The sequence below is a fragment of the Osmerus mordax genome, chromosome 7 (assembly GCF_038355195.1).
Source record: "Osmerus mordax isolate fOsmMor3 chromosome 7, fOsmMor3.pri, whole genome shotgun sequence".
NCBI classification, from domain to species: Eukaryota; Metazoa; Chordata; class Actinopteri; order Osmeriformes; family Osmeridae; genus Osmerus; species Osmerus mordax.
This window is the reverse complement of record NC_090056.1, coordinates 20514893-20528701: the sequence shown is the minus strand read 5'-3', so window position 1 is coordinate 20528701 and position 13809 is coordinate 20514893. Positions and strand designations below refer to the sequence as shown.

The 13809-nt window shown below is 47.6% G+C and overlaps 1 protein-coding gene across 2 annotated transcripts; it reads left to right on the top strand.

Annotated features, from left to right (window-relative positions):
* Window positions 1-600: 600 nt before the first annotated feature.
* On the top strand, window positions 601-13164 carry sdcbp2 (syndecan binding protein (syntenin) 2). Of its 2 annotated transcripts, none has more exons than XM_067239216.1 (9): window positions 601-736; window positions 5361-5412; window positions 5559-5673; window positions 9061-9161; window positions 9408-9575; window positions 9739-9914; window positions 10843-11014; window positions 11427-11518; window positions 11653-13164. In XM_067239216.1, the coding sequence occupies exons 2-9, from the start codon at window positions 5362-5364 to the stop codon at window positions 11705-11707; spliced, it is 930 nt and encodes a 309-aa protein (XP_067095317.1). In that variant the 5' UTR covers window positions 601-736; window position 5361; the 3' UTR covers window positions 11708-13164. The 2 variants fall into 2 exon arrangements, with proteins under 2 accessions (XP_067095317.1, XP_067095316.1); XM_067239215.1 differs by having other exon boundaries at window positions 9405-9575.
* Window positions 13165-13809: the final 645 nt, after the last annotated feature.

Below are 13809 nucleotides of genomic sequence, written 5' to 3'. Positions count from 1 at the left end.
CTTCCGGTTTTTCTTATTGTTGATCAAAAACAAAAACCATGTTTTATGTGGTGAGTTATGGTTTGTGAAAAGCATGCTCGTGGTCACCGTTAGGGGTGGGGGGTCAGATATGCCTACCCTTAAATGACACGCGGAAAGAAAATGTTGACTCATACTTCAGACATTTTCTGCCCGTCGCTGGAATTTCCATTGGCAATAATCCAGGTAAACCTGATTTCACGACAGTCCCTTTGACTATTCTAGATTTGCCTTCTTTAGATAAGGAATTACAGTGAGAACAGTTTCTGAACTTCAATAACGTCCTTAGGCCTCTTGCGTTTCTTTGAAGTTTGCCATGCCAACATCACATTGTTCGAGACCACTTCTGGGGAAATCATGTTTCAAGTGGAGGTTACCCTAACAATAAAAGTCATGCTGATGGAGCCTCTATAAATATAGCATTAATACATTTCCTTAGTTTTCCGTGTGATTAGGAGCATAAACTACCGAGATATTTATGGATTACACAATATATCAACAAATAGAAATTGTAGGCGGTGACGGTCTGACGTCAGCAGTAATTGGTCTGAGTTTCGTCTACCAGGAAACGGGTTGTGGTGACTTCAGAATACCCCTGTAGACTCTTTGTTGACGGTGCGAAAGAAGTACGAAGTAGCTAGCTAATAGCTATTGTGTCAGACGGAAATTTTAAGGGAAATATTTGTAAAGTTTTGAACTCGACAACCTCAACCTTCAGGTGAGTTTTTGTATTTGGCACATTAGCTCAAAAGCTATATATATATATATCCATCCATATTTTCTTTAAGTAACAACAGGGTCACTAGCAAAGTGATAAATGCAGTTTTTCTTTGCCAGACTAAATAGCCTATTAGCTAGCACAAGCGTATACGTATACGTAGCTAGCTAGCTAGCTCTATCGAGGATAAACACTACAACAGACTAATGCTAACGTCTGCTAGCTAGCAGTGTTACCTGCTGTGGCCTGTAATTCGTTAACGAAAAAGCGTATTGTTTTAAATATATTTCTACCAACGACTTGATGTGTTCCTTCCAAACTAGCTAGTCAAGGAGCTAAATTGTCTCGATATGGCTAATTAGCCAGCTAGCTTGGTGATGACATGTAAATCATGTGGCGATTTAGATAAGATCAGGATGCACTGAAGTCGGCAGTTTGTGGTGGTAACACATCAAAGATTTTAGTCCTAAACTCACAACAAGGCCTTTATATTGAGACGCAGAATATTTTATATCTGACAGATTTGCCGTGTTACCAAACGTTACATCCGTGTTTACAAACAGTGTAACAGCAGCATTGTCATGTCTGAGAACTTATCAGTGACCGGTCAAAATTGGCGTCAACTAGGTAGCCAGGTCAGGTTATTTTCTATTTATAATTTAGTTTAGACACCTGGATGTGGAGTTGAGCCGGATATTGTTATGTCTTTGGGTTGGGACATGTTATGTAACAGTGGCCTGTACCTACTTACCGGTAGGTACAAAAGGTGTTCAAGATACCAGACCGAACATGAGAAAGCAAGTTCCAGAAAATACCTCATGACCAGCCCCCCCCCACCCCCCATCGTGATTCCCACCCTGCCCCCTCCTTTCATGTCAGCAAAGCTGAATACGTTTCCAAGGGGACTACATTATTCATGCCTCCAGTCGATTCGTTCGGCCCAGTGGAGTTTGAACCGGACAGGCTTCAGGGCTGAGCCGCAGAGCCAGACTCATCCAGCTGATACCCCAGCAGGAGGCACACTGCTGTATGGTTCACCCGGCTGAAGGCCTCCATAGGTGAGGTTGTAGTCCAAAAACAGGCCCTCTGTTGTCCTTGGCCTGGTCTGGGGGGGGGGGGGGGGGGAGGTGTTGACATGCTTTGCCTCATCCCAGGCTAGATAACGCGAGTGTGTGCCACACTCTTACATTTCCCCCAGCGAATCCTCCCAGGCCAGGGTTCTGAATTTTCCCAGGCCAGGGTTCTGATTCCTCCCAGGCCAGGGTTCTGAATCCTCCCAGGCCAGGGTTCTGATTCCTCCCAGGCCAGGGTTCTGAATCCTCCCAGGCCAGGGTTCTGAATCCTCCCAGGCCAGGGTTCTGAATCCTCCCAGGCCAGGGTTCTGAATAGCGGCAACAAAAAAGAGAAAAGAAACATAAACACTGTTGAGGAAGAAGGAGTCGTTTTGTTCTGTTTCATAATGGCATGTTTGTGCGAGGGAGAAGTGAGTCACTGGCCAGTGTGTGGAGCGATCCAGGGGAAAACAGAGGGTCTGTGAGCGGCCGTCTGACTGACTGGTCGCTGCGTCTGTCTGAGTGGGTTCTTTCCCACACCGAGGAGGAACTGGATCGATTGAGCAACTATGAGAACTTGCCGTAGGGGTTGTTTTATACGTAGGAGAGAGACTTGTTGATGTTTGACATGGTAGAGCCTAATACACTGTGGATGCACGGTGGGAGTAGGCTTGTTACGGTGTAGGTTACAGCTGATGTGGGTGGAGTTAGATGTGTTATCGTGTGCGTGTGTGTGTGTGTGTGTGTGCGTGGGAGGAAATGTGGGCATTTGCATCATCTGTGGTCTTGGCAGTGGGATGATCGTGTGCCCCTGACTTCCTCTTTCCTATGTCAGACTCTACAGTCTATACACTTACACAGTCTACACAGTCTATACACTTACACAGTCTACAGATACAGTCTATACTTACACTCAGTCTACAGCTACGTACAGGTTATAGCTATCAGTTGACAGACAATCACCGGGAACAGAAACAGGAAACATCAGACGGAACATGAACCTCGTGTCTGTTTGTGTCTCTCTGAGGGAAGGGCAGACCTACGCTCTGAGATAAACCTCACTGTCGTAACTCCAGTGCTGAGGTTTAGGATTCATTTCTCCTGGGAGATTATGTAAACCTTGTTTAAGTGGAGCTGTTGCCAGCTAGGAGACGGAATGTTGAGTGTTGTCGCCACGTTGGGTAGTGATAGAGGACAGGCCGTAGGACAGGTGTGTGTGTGTTTGTCATGGCAGGTGTCCAGGTGTTAGGTAGTGTTTGAAAGGAGAGGCCGTAGGGACAGGTGTGTGTGTGTGTGTGTGTGTTTGTCATGGCAGGTGTCCAGGTGTTAGGTAGTGTTTGAAAGGAGAGGCCGTAGGGACAGGTGTGTGTGTTTGTCGTGGCAGGTGTTAGGTAGTGTTTGAAAGGAGAGGCCGTAGGGACAGGTGTGTGTGTTTGTCATGGCAGGTGTTAGGTAGTGTTTGAAAGGAGAGGCCGTAGGGACAGGTGTGTGTGTTTGTCGTGGCAGGTGTTAGGTAGTGTTTGAAAGGAGAGGCCGTAGGGACAGGTGTGTGTGTTTGTCATGGCAGGTGTCCAGGTGTTGGCCACCTGTGTGACAGTTCCAGGTATGGAGACACACTCATAGTCAGCTGGCTCACTGACGTCACAACCCTCTCTCTCTCTCTCTCTCTCTCTCTCTCTCTCTCTCTCTCTCTCTCTCTCTCTCTCTCTCTCTCTCTCTCTCTCTCTCTCTCTCTCTGGGTCTCTCCCTCTCTCTCTCTCTCTCTCTCTCTCTCTCTCTCTGGGTCTCTCCCCCTCTCTCTCTCTCTCTCTCTCTCTCTCTCTCTCTCTCTCTCTCTCTCTCTCTCTCTCTCTCTCTCTCTCTCTCTCTCTCTCTGGGTCTCTCCCTCTCTCTCTCTCTCTCTCTCTCTCTCTCTCTGGGTCTCTCCCTCTCTCTCTCTCTCTCTCTCTGGGTCTCTCCCTCTCTCTCTCTGGGTCTCTCTCTCTCTCTCTCTCTCTCTCTCTCTCTCTCTCTCTCTCCCTCTCCCTCCCTGTGTTTCTCTCTCTCTGTCTCTCTCTTTCTCTCTCTCTCTCCCTCTCTCTCTCTTTCTCCCCCCCCTCTCCCTCTGTTTCTCTCTTTCTCCATCTTTCCTTCCTCCTCCTCCCACTTACTTTCATTTCCTCTTGTCCTTCACCCCCCCCCCCCCCCCCATCCTAATGGATGTAAGTAGGAGTTGTTGATCTGTGGTCGTTCCACTTCCAGTAAAGAGGAAAGTGCTTTGTCATGTTGCTCACTGTTTCCCAACAGCACAGGTCAACCTTGTCCTATCACCAGCCTCGACACACAGTCACATGACAGGTCACTCCGTCACTCCATGGAAAGTTTGTTTAAACTTCCCAGAGCTGGCAAGTTCTCTTTTAGGGCCTTTCTGTCTCAACCTTAACACCTGGGCCAACCTTAACACCTGGGCCAACCTTAACACCTGGGCCAACCTTAACACCTGGGCCAACCTTAACACCTGGGCCAACCTTAACACCTGGGCCAACCTTAACACCTGGGCCAACCTTAACACATGGGCCAACCTTAACACCTGGGCCAAAACACATGTTTTCCTCCCATAAGAACCTTCAAACACAGCAGACGATCAAGGATCAGATGTGCAAATGGGTAATACAATTAAGATCTCCTTCAATTAGGCTAGCCCTATGATAATACATTAAAGGCCTGTTGCGTAATGCTAGGCTATAGCTATAACAATACAGTGTGTGAAGAACTCACTTCTCTGAGGGAATGTTGTGAATGGTGGAATCTCTTTGATTGTTGAACCTCAAGCCAGATTAGATGAGAGAGGGAGTCTGTTCAACTTAACCAGGCAGGTTTCTCACCCACTCAGTCCCTAGACAACACCACTCATCATGAGCCAGCCTCTCTCTCTCTCTCTCTCTCTCTCTCTCTCTCTCTCTCTCTCTCTCTCTCTCTCTCTCTCTCTCTCTCTCTCTCTCTCTCTCTCTCTCTGAACCCCTTCCTTTACTGCTCTCCTCTTCTCCATCTCCACCCCCCCCTCCTCCTCTCTCTCCTCTTCTCCATCTCCACCCCCCCTTCTCTCTCTCCTCTTCTCCATCTCCATCCTCCCCTCCTCCTCTCTCTCTTCCTCTCCATCTCCACCCCCCCTCCTCTTCTCCATCCTCCCCTCCTCCTCTCTCTCTTTCTCTCCACCTCCTCCTCCTCTACAGAGGTATGGATAAATGGGGATTAGGCTTGTGGTGAAAGACTAAATTGAAAAGCAGGAATCTCATTAAGACTCCACTGCATGGCCAGGCCTTTCAGACTGTCACAACCGTGCACGCTCGCGGTGCAGTGTTGCCTAACGGGCGCGCACGCTCGCGGTGCAGGTACGCTCACACACCTAACCCTAACACACACACAGACACACACACCGACACACACACCTACACACACACCGACACACACACCGACACACACACCGACACACACACCGACACACACACCTGCACACACACCTGCACACACACACCTACACACACACTGACACACCTACACAATCTTACAAGGCATGTCCTCTCTTCCTCCAGCATGTCGCTGTATCCATCCCTAGAGGATCTGAAGGTGGACAAAGTCATTAAGGTAAGAACACACACATCTTGGGTTGATAGTTTGTATATAAAGTTAGATGTGTATTATGTAATGTGGAATCAGTCTCACAGCAACAAGCAGCTGATATTCAACCTTTTCCCCCTCTCCTCCTCTCTCCTCGGCTCTTCCTCCTCAAGGCCCAGGCCCAATTTGTCCAGACCACCTCTACCTTCCCAGCCATCGCAGAGGGGACATACCCCGAGGGGACCTACCAGCCCCAGCCGGCAGCTGGCCTTGAGGCTCCAGGATCAAGTGAGTCCCAGGCTTTGAGGCCTCCTCTTAACAGACCAGGAGATGCAGAGCTACAACCCTACAACCATTTATCTCTATCTCCCTCTCTTTCTCTCTCTCTGCCTGTTTCTCACTGTGTGGGGTCTATTCTGGAAGCCTGGGGGGGCTATGTGGCAGAGAGCTATTGAGAGCAGAGAGAGACATGCAGAAAGCGAGAGAGTTAATCTCTCTCTCTCCGCCCCTCCTCGGCTCATGATGGAGTTGAGATGAAAGGGAAGTATTTGGAGAGTTTGCAGAGAACCGTTCTTCAGAGGGAAGAAGGGAAGGATAGATGAGGGAGGGAGGGAATGAAAGAACAGAATAATAAGAGTTTGAAGAGGCCACCGAGGCTAGCGAACACATTTCTGCTCTTATTCCCTCCTTCTCCTCTCCCTCTCTCTTTCTACGCCTGTCTGTCTCCCTCTCTCCCCCTCTCTCCCCCTCTCTCCCCCTCCATGGGGGTGGTTTTGTTCTCCCTAGTCAGCCATAGTCGCTATGGAGACAGCTGGCCTGGCACTAGTGTTGGGACAGGGAGGAGAGGAGGAGGGATGGGGGGGGGAGGAGAAAGAGAGAGGAGAGAGTGACAAAGAGGGAATGTTCCACATGGCATGGACCTTGAACTGAAGACAGCGAGAGAGAGGGAGTGGGAGGGATTGAGGGAGGGCAAGAGAGAGAGACTGAGGGGACTTTGAGGGGCGGGGTGGGGAAATAAAAAGAGAGGAAAGGAGAGTAGAGAGAGAGGAAGGGAGGGAGGGAGGTTGTTTTTCCTTGGGACTGAAGGGAACAGACAGGAAGTGGTGTGACATCATCACTAATCTGCAGCCCACATGGCTCCGGACCAAGTCTCCTCCTCCTCTCCCTCTCCTCCTCTCTTTCCTCTCCTCCTCTCTTTCCTCTCTCCTCCCCCCTCCTCTCTCCTCTCTCCTCCTCTCTCCTCCCCCCTCCTCTTCCCTCCCTCTATTCCTCTCTTTCCTCTCTCCTCCTTTCCTCTCTCCTCCTCTCCTCCTTCCTCCTCTCTCATCCACTTCCTTCTCTATCTCTTCTCTGTCACCTCTCTCTTTCCACTATCCCCTCACTCCGTATGTGTGTGTGAGAGCAGGGCTCTAGAGTGCGACCAAAATTTGTACGGGTGCGACAATTTTTTACTAGGTCGCACCGGTGCACCTAACCTCCTCGCATCCGCTGCCTCTCCAGGAACGAAGCGTTTGTTTCTTCTTTGACGGAACTCGCACTCATGGTTGGATCATATCGTGGTCTAAACCAATCAGAGACAGAGATGGGGCGGGTCTTTGCCTCTGATTGGCTGTGGTCCAGATATTCCTGTAGGCCTACACTGCTCTGTGTGAAATTACGACCTGAGCACCAGAGAATCAGTTATGGCAGACCTGGGCATTGTACGGCCCGCAGGGCCACAACCGGCCCACAGGCTGTTCCAATCCGGCCCGCGTGAGGTAAATCTAAAATTAAAAATAAATAAATGTGTTGAGCGGTTGTAAATATGTAGTCCTGAAACACTAGTGATCAGGCAATTTACATATGTGCGCTTGCGCAACCTCACCGACAGGAGAGTTAGGTGGTTAGCCCTCGAAAATGAAAAACGAAAGGTTGATACAGAATGTAGAGTTTTTAACAAGACATGGACTTCTAAGTATCTGTTTACTGAGGTCAAAGTCAAAGCTGTGTTCTTAGTTTTGGAGAACAGGTCGCTGTGTTGAAGGATTACAATTTGAATCGGCACTAAGGGACTCAAGAAAAAACGCGGACATAATAAGAACTTGACTGATTCAGTGGGCGCGGGCTGATGGTTTGCTAGTTAAATTGCACACTCGGATGTCACCTGTCAGCTGTCCTTCGCATATCCACCTCAGACATTCAGCCAGATTTCGATGCACTTGTTCAAGCCCACTGGATTCCTCTCACATAACAAAATGAACTGCAAAAAAGTATTGCTTTTTGTATAAAGTTGATCAATTGCATATCTTTAACAAACTGCAAAACAACTTTTCAGTGTTGGTGAAGATTAACTAGTTACAAATAAAATGAAACACTGATGTAATGATTATTTAAGTTTTTACTGTTACTTCGATAGTCTTTTCCTAGTTGACCAACATGTAAAATATTTATATAAATATTTACAGAATATCCTTATTCTTCTGATAACCAGTAGCAGCTAATCAAAATATATACTTTACTGCTTTTTACAATGGGGGAAAATGAATAGTGAGCAGAATTAAGTTCAAGTTATCGTTGATGCGGCCCTCCAACACATTTCTGGTTTCTCATGTGGCACCTTGTCAAAATTAATTGGCCACCCCTGAGTTACGGAGCTGGGCCATGGAGCTAACCCATGGGGCTAGGATGTTGATGCTAGGGAGAGTGTGGCAAGCTGGTTTAGCCAAGGCCAAAGGGCAAGAAAGCCAAATTACAGGTGTTGGCCATCTGAAGGGCATGCGACAGCAAGGGGGGACCCGCTATAAGACGTTGAGCCATGAAATGTTAGGTCTCAGTTCAGGGAAGCACTTTTAAACAGTAGCACTTTCTATTTTAAAATGTTTTATTTTGCTTGCAATGTTTTAGTTTGGCAGCTCAGTGAAGCACTTTTAGCAGCTCAGTGAAGAATATTTTAGATACAGTTTAATTGTGCGTCAAATAAAACCAATATTTACCTACACCTTATTCTTGTTTAAGGTCATTTACATAATATATATGAATGTATATGGAGCGTGATAAAAAGATGACCTTGAAATTGTGGCGACGCAAGGAAAAATGTGGGTGCACCTAAATTTTGTGCTGGTGCACCTAAATAAAAAAGTTAGGTGCACCAGTGCAACCAAGGGAAAAAGTTAGTCTGGAGCCCTGGAGAGAGAGGTTGTGTGTGTGTGTGTGTGTGTGTGTGAGAGAGGTTGTGTATGTGTGTGTGTGTGTGTGTGAGAGAGATAGGTTGTGTGTGTGTGTGTGTGTGTGTGAGAGAGGTTGTGTAGGTGTGTGTGTGTGTGTGTGAGAGAGAGAGGTTGTGTATGTGTGTGTGTGTGTGTGAGAGAGAGGTTGTGTGTGTGTGTGTGTGTGTGTGTGAGAGAGAGGTTGTGTGTGTGTGTGTGAGAGAGGTTGTGTGTGTGTGTGAGAGAGAGGTTGTGTGTGTGTGTGTGTGAGAGAGGTTGTGTGTGTGTGAGAGAGAGAGGTTGTGTGTGTGTGAGAGAGAGAGGTTGTGTGAGAGAGGTTGTGTGTGTGTGTGTGTGTGTGTGGCCTGTAGACGGGTCAGATGAATCACTGTCTGCTAGTCCCCTTGCCTGAGTCTGTCCTCTAGCCTCTAACCCCAGGCCTCTAACCTCTCCTCTCCCTCCAGGCCTCTAACCTCTCCTCTCCCTCCAGGCCTCTACCCTAACCTGGTGGAGTTGGGGGAGTACATGGGCCTCAGCCTCAACAGTGACGAGGTCCAGAGGAACATGGCCCTGGTGCCCGTGGGCGACAATGTAAGAGACTACCTGTGTGAGTGTGTGAGTGTGTGAGTGTGTTGGTTGGTCACTGCTTGTCCAGTCATCATGTTGAGGTGGCAGCTCTCCTCAGCCTTCACTCTGCTGGGAGGAAACACTTCCTCTTCACCTGAATGTTCATGTTGTCTCTCCTTCTACACCATTCCCTCTCTCTATCTCCCTCTCTCCCTCCTTCTCTCTCTCTCTCCCTCCCTCTCTCTCCCTCCCTCCTCCCCTGTACAGCAGGTGTCCCTGTCCCCGGGGCTGGGGGGCATGCTGGGGGGCATGGTGCGCCCGGTGACGGGGGCTGACGTGGGGGTGAGGCGTGCTGAGATCCGTCCTGGTCTGAGAGAGGTGGTGCTCTGTAAGGACCAGGAGGGCAGGGTGGGGCTCCGGCTCAGGGCCATCGACAACGTGAGGCTCTCACACGCGCGCACACATGTGCACACACACGTGCACACACACACTCACACGTGCACACACACGTGCACACACACACTCACACGTGCAGACTCCCCCATGCTATCACTTCCTAGCTTTCACAAAGTAAACTGTGTGTGTGCGTGTGTGTGTGCAGGGTGTGTTCATCCAGCTGGTCCAGGGGAACTCTCCTGCAGCTCTGGCAGGTCTGCGTTTTGGGGACCAGGTCCTCCAGATCAACGGTCAGAACTGTGCTGGCTGGAGCCTGGACAAGGCCCACAAGGCCCTGAAGGCCGCAGCCGAGCACCGCATCGAGCTCATCGTCAGGGACAGGTCAGCACCGCCGCCCACCTCACACTGCTGCTTCCAGAGGTCTGACCAGAGAATGTCTAATATGGGGAGAACTCCCACTCTCGGGAAACTTCCGGGTTCTGCAGTTCCACTCTAGTTCCATATATGAGGGCGCTAACGGTCGAGTTCAGAATGAATGGAGGTCTATGGAGCTATACCCCTCAAAATCCACTTTTCTCAGGATATAATTTTTTGTCTAGTAATTTGAATGTTGAATTGGAAAGGGGAGGCAAAACAAATACACACTGCTGGGTGTCAGATTTTTTTTAAGTCGCCTTTTGTTCTACAAAGCCTTTTAAAATGTCAATGACGTCATACACATTGTACGGCCAGAGATACCGCATTACGGCAAGCTCTGGTCACTTCCTTTTTTCTCTCGAGGCCTCAACAACACAGCTGACAGGTTAGGCTTTCCCTGTGCTCGAAAGATTTTTGGTTTGCTAATATTGTTGCTAATGCTCTGACATTCTGCGTCTAGCGTGTTATGGGCAACAACGACTCACCCTGTAAGAAATTGAAAGGATATAAGTACTCGTTCATTCAAATTTTGACCTATAATCCATGTTGAACATGCAAAAACTACAATCAAATCTGATATTTCTCAACGAAAATCAGGTGAAAGAGACTAATTTAGCGGTTTAGCTCCATAGACTCGCATTCATTCTGCACTCGACCACGATCACTCCCAGTGGAACTCTGGTGGAACTGCAACAAAATTCGGTACAATGGGGCTTAATAGGGAGTGGGCAGGCTCTCCTTAAACAGGCTCTGGGTCTGACTGATCTGTGCATGGTGACTTCAGATCTGTTTCCCCCTGCTGGTCATCAGGTCACACTGCAAGGCTTCACTTTTCTTGTCTTTTAAGAGACTGTGTGTGTGACTTGTTTATAACGTGTGTGTGTGTGTGCAGGCCGTTCCAGCGCACCGTCACCATGCACAAGGACAGCTCCGGACACGTGGGGTTTGTGTTCAAGTCTGGGAAGATCACCTCGCTGGTGAAGGACGGCTCGGCCGCGCGGAACGGCCTCCTGACCGACCACTACATCTGTGAGATCAACGGGCAGAACGTCATCGGGCTCAAGGTGACTCACAGCCTGCTGCACAGAACACTTCAACATTCTCTCATTCAATCTTGAGTCACTTTATGTCATTTAAAGTCAATCTTTAGGTCATTTTAAGTCATGTTAAGTCATTTTTGGCTTATCAAGTCTATCTCAAGTCTTACTGTCTGACTTGCTATGCAACTGATTTAGTCGTAGTTATTATTTCATTTAATTGTTGCCGTAGCTCTAGTTCTGTTAGCAAATTGAGTCACGAGTTTCAATTTCAGTTTCAAGTTTATTTGCCATTTCTAACAAGTACAGGTACATCAGAATTCTTTAGTTCTGCTCCATTTGACAATCCCTAACAGCCTACCTAAATAATAATCTAAGCTTTTCATAAACATTCTCGCCCATATAAGCTGCTATGACAATAGTGTGTGTGTGTGTGTAGGACGCCCAGATCAAAGACATCCTCACGACTTCTCCCACCACCATGACCATCACCATCATGCCCAAGTTCATCTATGAACACATGATCAAGAGGTGAGGTCACTTCCTGGTGGGCGGGGCTTAAGCGTCCTAAATGGGCACATACACACACAGTACAGTTACAACACCTTACTTCACGGAACATCAAATCAACCTTTGTGTGTGTGTGTGTGTGTGTGTGTGTGTAGGATGTCCAGTGGTCTCCTGCGTTCAGCCATGGACCACTCTGTTCCAGAGGTGTGATGAAGACCAGGACCACAACCCTTCATCAGGATGCCTCACTCCTTCTCTCCTCTCTTCTCCTCTCTTCCCTTCCTCTCCTCTCCCCTCGTCTCCTCTCCTTCTCTCCTCTCTTCTCCTCTCTTCCCTTCCTCTCCTCTCCCCTCCTCCTCTCCTCTCCCCTCGTCTCCTCTCCTTCTCTCCTCTCCTCTCTTCCCTTCCTCTCCTCTCCCCTTCTCCTCTCCTCTCCCCTCGTCTCCTCTCCTTCTCTCCTCTCCTCTCCTCCTTCTCTCTGTCTGACTGGATCTCTGTCTCAGCTCAGCTGTTTTCTCACCTGTCAGGGTGAACTCTCTCTAAAACCCTCTATCACACAATCATCGCCATATTCATCATCGCCTGCTTGTCGTTAACATGATCTAAGATGCCTTTTCTTCTGTGGTTCAGAAACATCAGCATGTTCTTATCCGCTGTACTGTAGTTCTTTTCTACTCTCTGTGTCTTTTTTGTTTGAGTTTTTATGACAACATGTTTATGCTCTTTTATACACGATAACCATGTAGTTCTACTTCCTGTTGTTCCCTACGTGACGTCGAGTCCGGCTGGGTTTCTAAGACACGAGTCACTCTCTTCCTCCCACTCCTGCAGAACGGCCCGACCTTTCACCTTTGTGTTCAGATGCTGTAGAGTCGATCTCCATGGCGATACAGAACCCTCAGATGCTGTAGAGTCTATCTCCATGGCGATACAGAACCCTCAGGTGCTGTAGAGTCTATATCCATGGCGATACAGAACCCTCAGGTGCTGTAGAGTCTATCTCCATGGCGATACAGAACCCTCAGATGCTGTAGAGTCTATCTCCATGGCGATAAAGAACCCTCAGATGCTGTAGAGTCTATCTCCATGGCGATACAGAACCCTCAGGGGTTCTGGCTTCGTCCTCCTTCCCTAAGCCCCGCCCCCTCGAAGGTGTCACATGATGCCCCTTAGTGCACTTCCTTATTAAAGTCTTTCCTGTCATTTCAACTTGTTGTTAGTGTGGACGTGGCCCCAGGTGACTGAGGAACAGTTAGGATGTAACACCTGACTTCACTCTTGGGTTGGAATTGTTTGATGCACAAAAATAATCTTAAAAATGGAAGTTGTTTACTGACTAACACACCACGGGTTCAGTCAGCCTGTTGCATTCTGGGTGATTTTGATGTGATTACAAGAGAACTTCCCTCTAATCATTGATTGATTCGTGAGAAGGAAAGGAAAAGTCTGGATATTAATCAGTGGATTTGTCTTCTTGAAATGACAATGTTGTCGTTCCTGTTCCAGCTGTTCATGTGGGTCCTACACATCTTTTTATGGTTTAGAAATGTAGTCTTTGATAAACGTCACAACCGTCATCCTGTAAATGCTAAAGGAATCTGAAAGTTTATATACGAATGTAACCAAGATAATTATTGTAAGACAAATAAAATGATCTTTGCGGTTCATGTGTGTGTAGTAACAGAGGACCATGTTAAACTCTTTATGGCCAAAGACACAGATGAATAATACAGGCATGCAAACTCCTCACCTTTAGGTGAAACTCACCTTTTTGAAGGAGAGGAGAGGGGAGGGGGGGGGGGGAGAAGAGGGGGGGAAGAGGGAGGGGAGGGGAGGGGAGGAGGGGAGGAGGGGGGGAGAGGGGAGAACAGAGAAGCCTAAAACTGAGTAGATGAAAGCACAATAGAGTACAGCAGAGTCCTCATCAAGTACATCAATGATGCAAACTTATGTTTAGAAACTTTTTAAATACATTTTCCTTTCAACCTTTCAAAATGTTATATTGTGGAAACTATAAAAATATATATTTTTTCAACCTTTAAAAAAAAAAATATAAACTTTCTTTTCACACACAGTGAAAAGAGAGGAGAGGACTGTCCAAAACTTTTCTTTTTTTTTCACATATTGGAAAAATATAATTCACATGTATACAAAGTGTGTTTACAAAATACATTTAAATTGAAGTACAAAAAAACTAGAGAAAAACACAATACTATTCCTATCATAGATACTAAGTTATTCAAGTAAACATCATTAATGAAGCAACCATGCTGAAACAAATATGTGCTATAGAAAAGTCACCTTTAACAGTT

Excerpts from the sequence above, each read along its gene's own strand:
- sdcbp2 (XM_067239215.1), top strand. The coding sequence starts at position 5,362 with ATGTCGCTGTATCCATCCCTAGAGGATCTGAAGGTGGACAAAGTCATT. Across the intron at positions 9,915-10,842 it reads GAGCTCATCGTCAGGGACAG|GCCGTTCCAGCGCACCGTCA; the intron begins GTCAGCACCGCC and ends GTGTGTGTGCAG. Across the intron at positions 11,519-11,652 it reads TATGAACACATGATCAAGAG|GATGTCCAGTGGTCTCCTGC; the intron begins GTGAGGTCACTT and ends GTGTGTGTGTAG.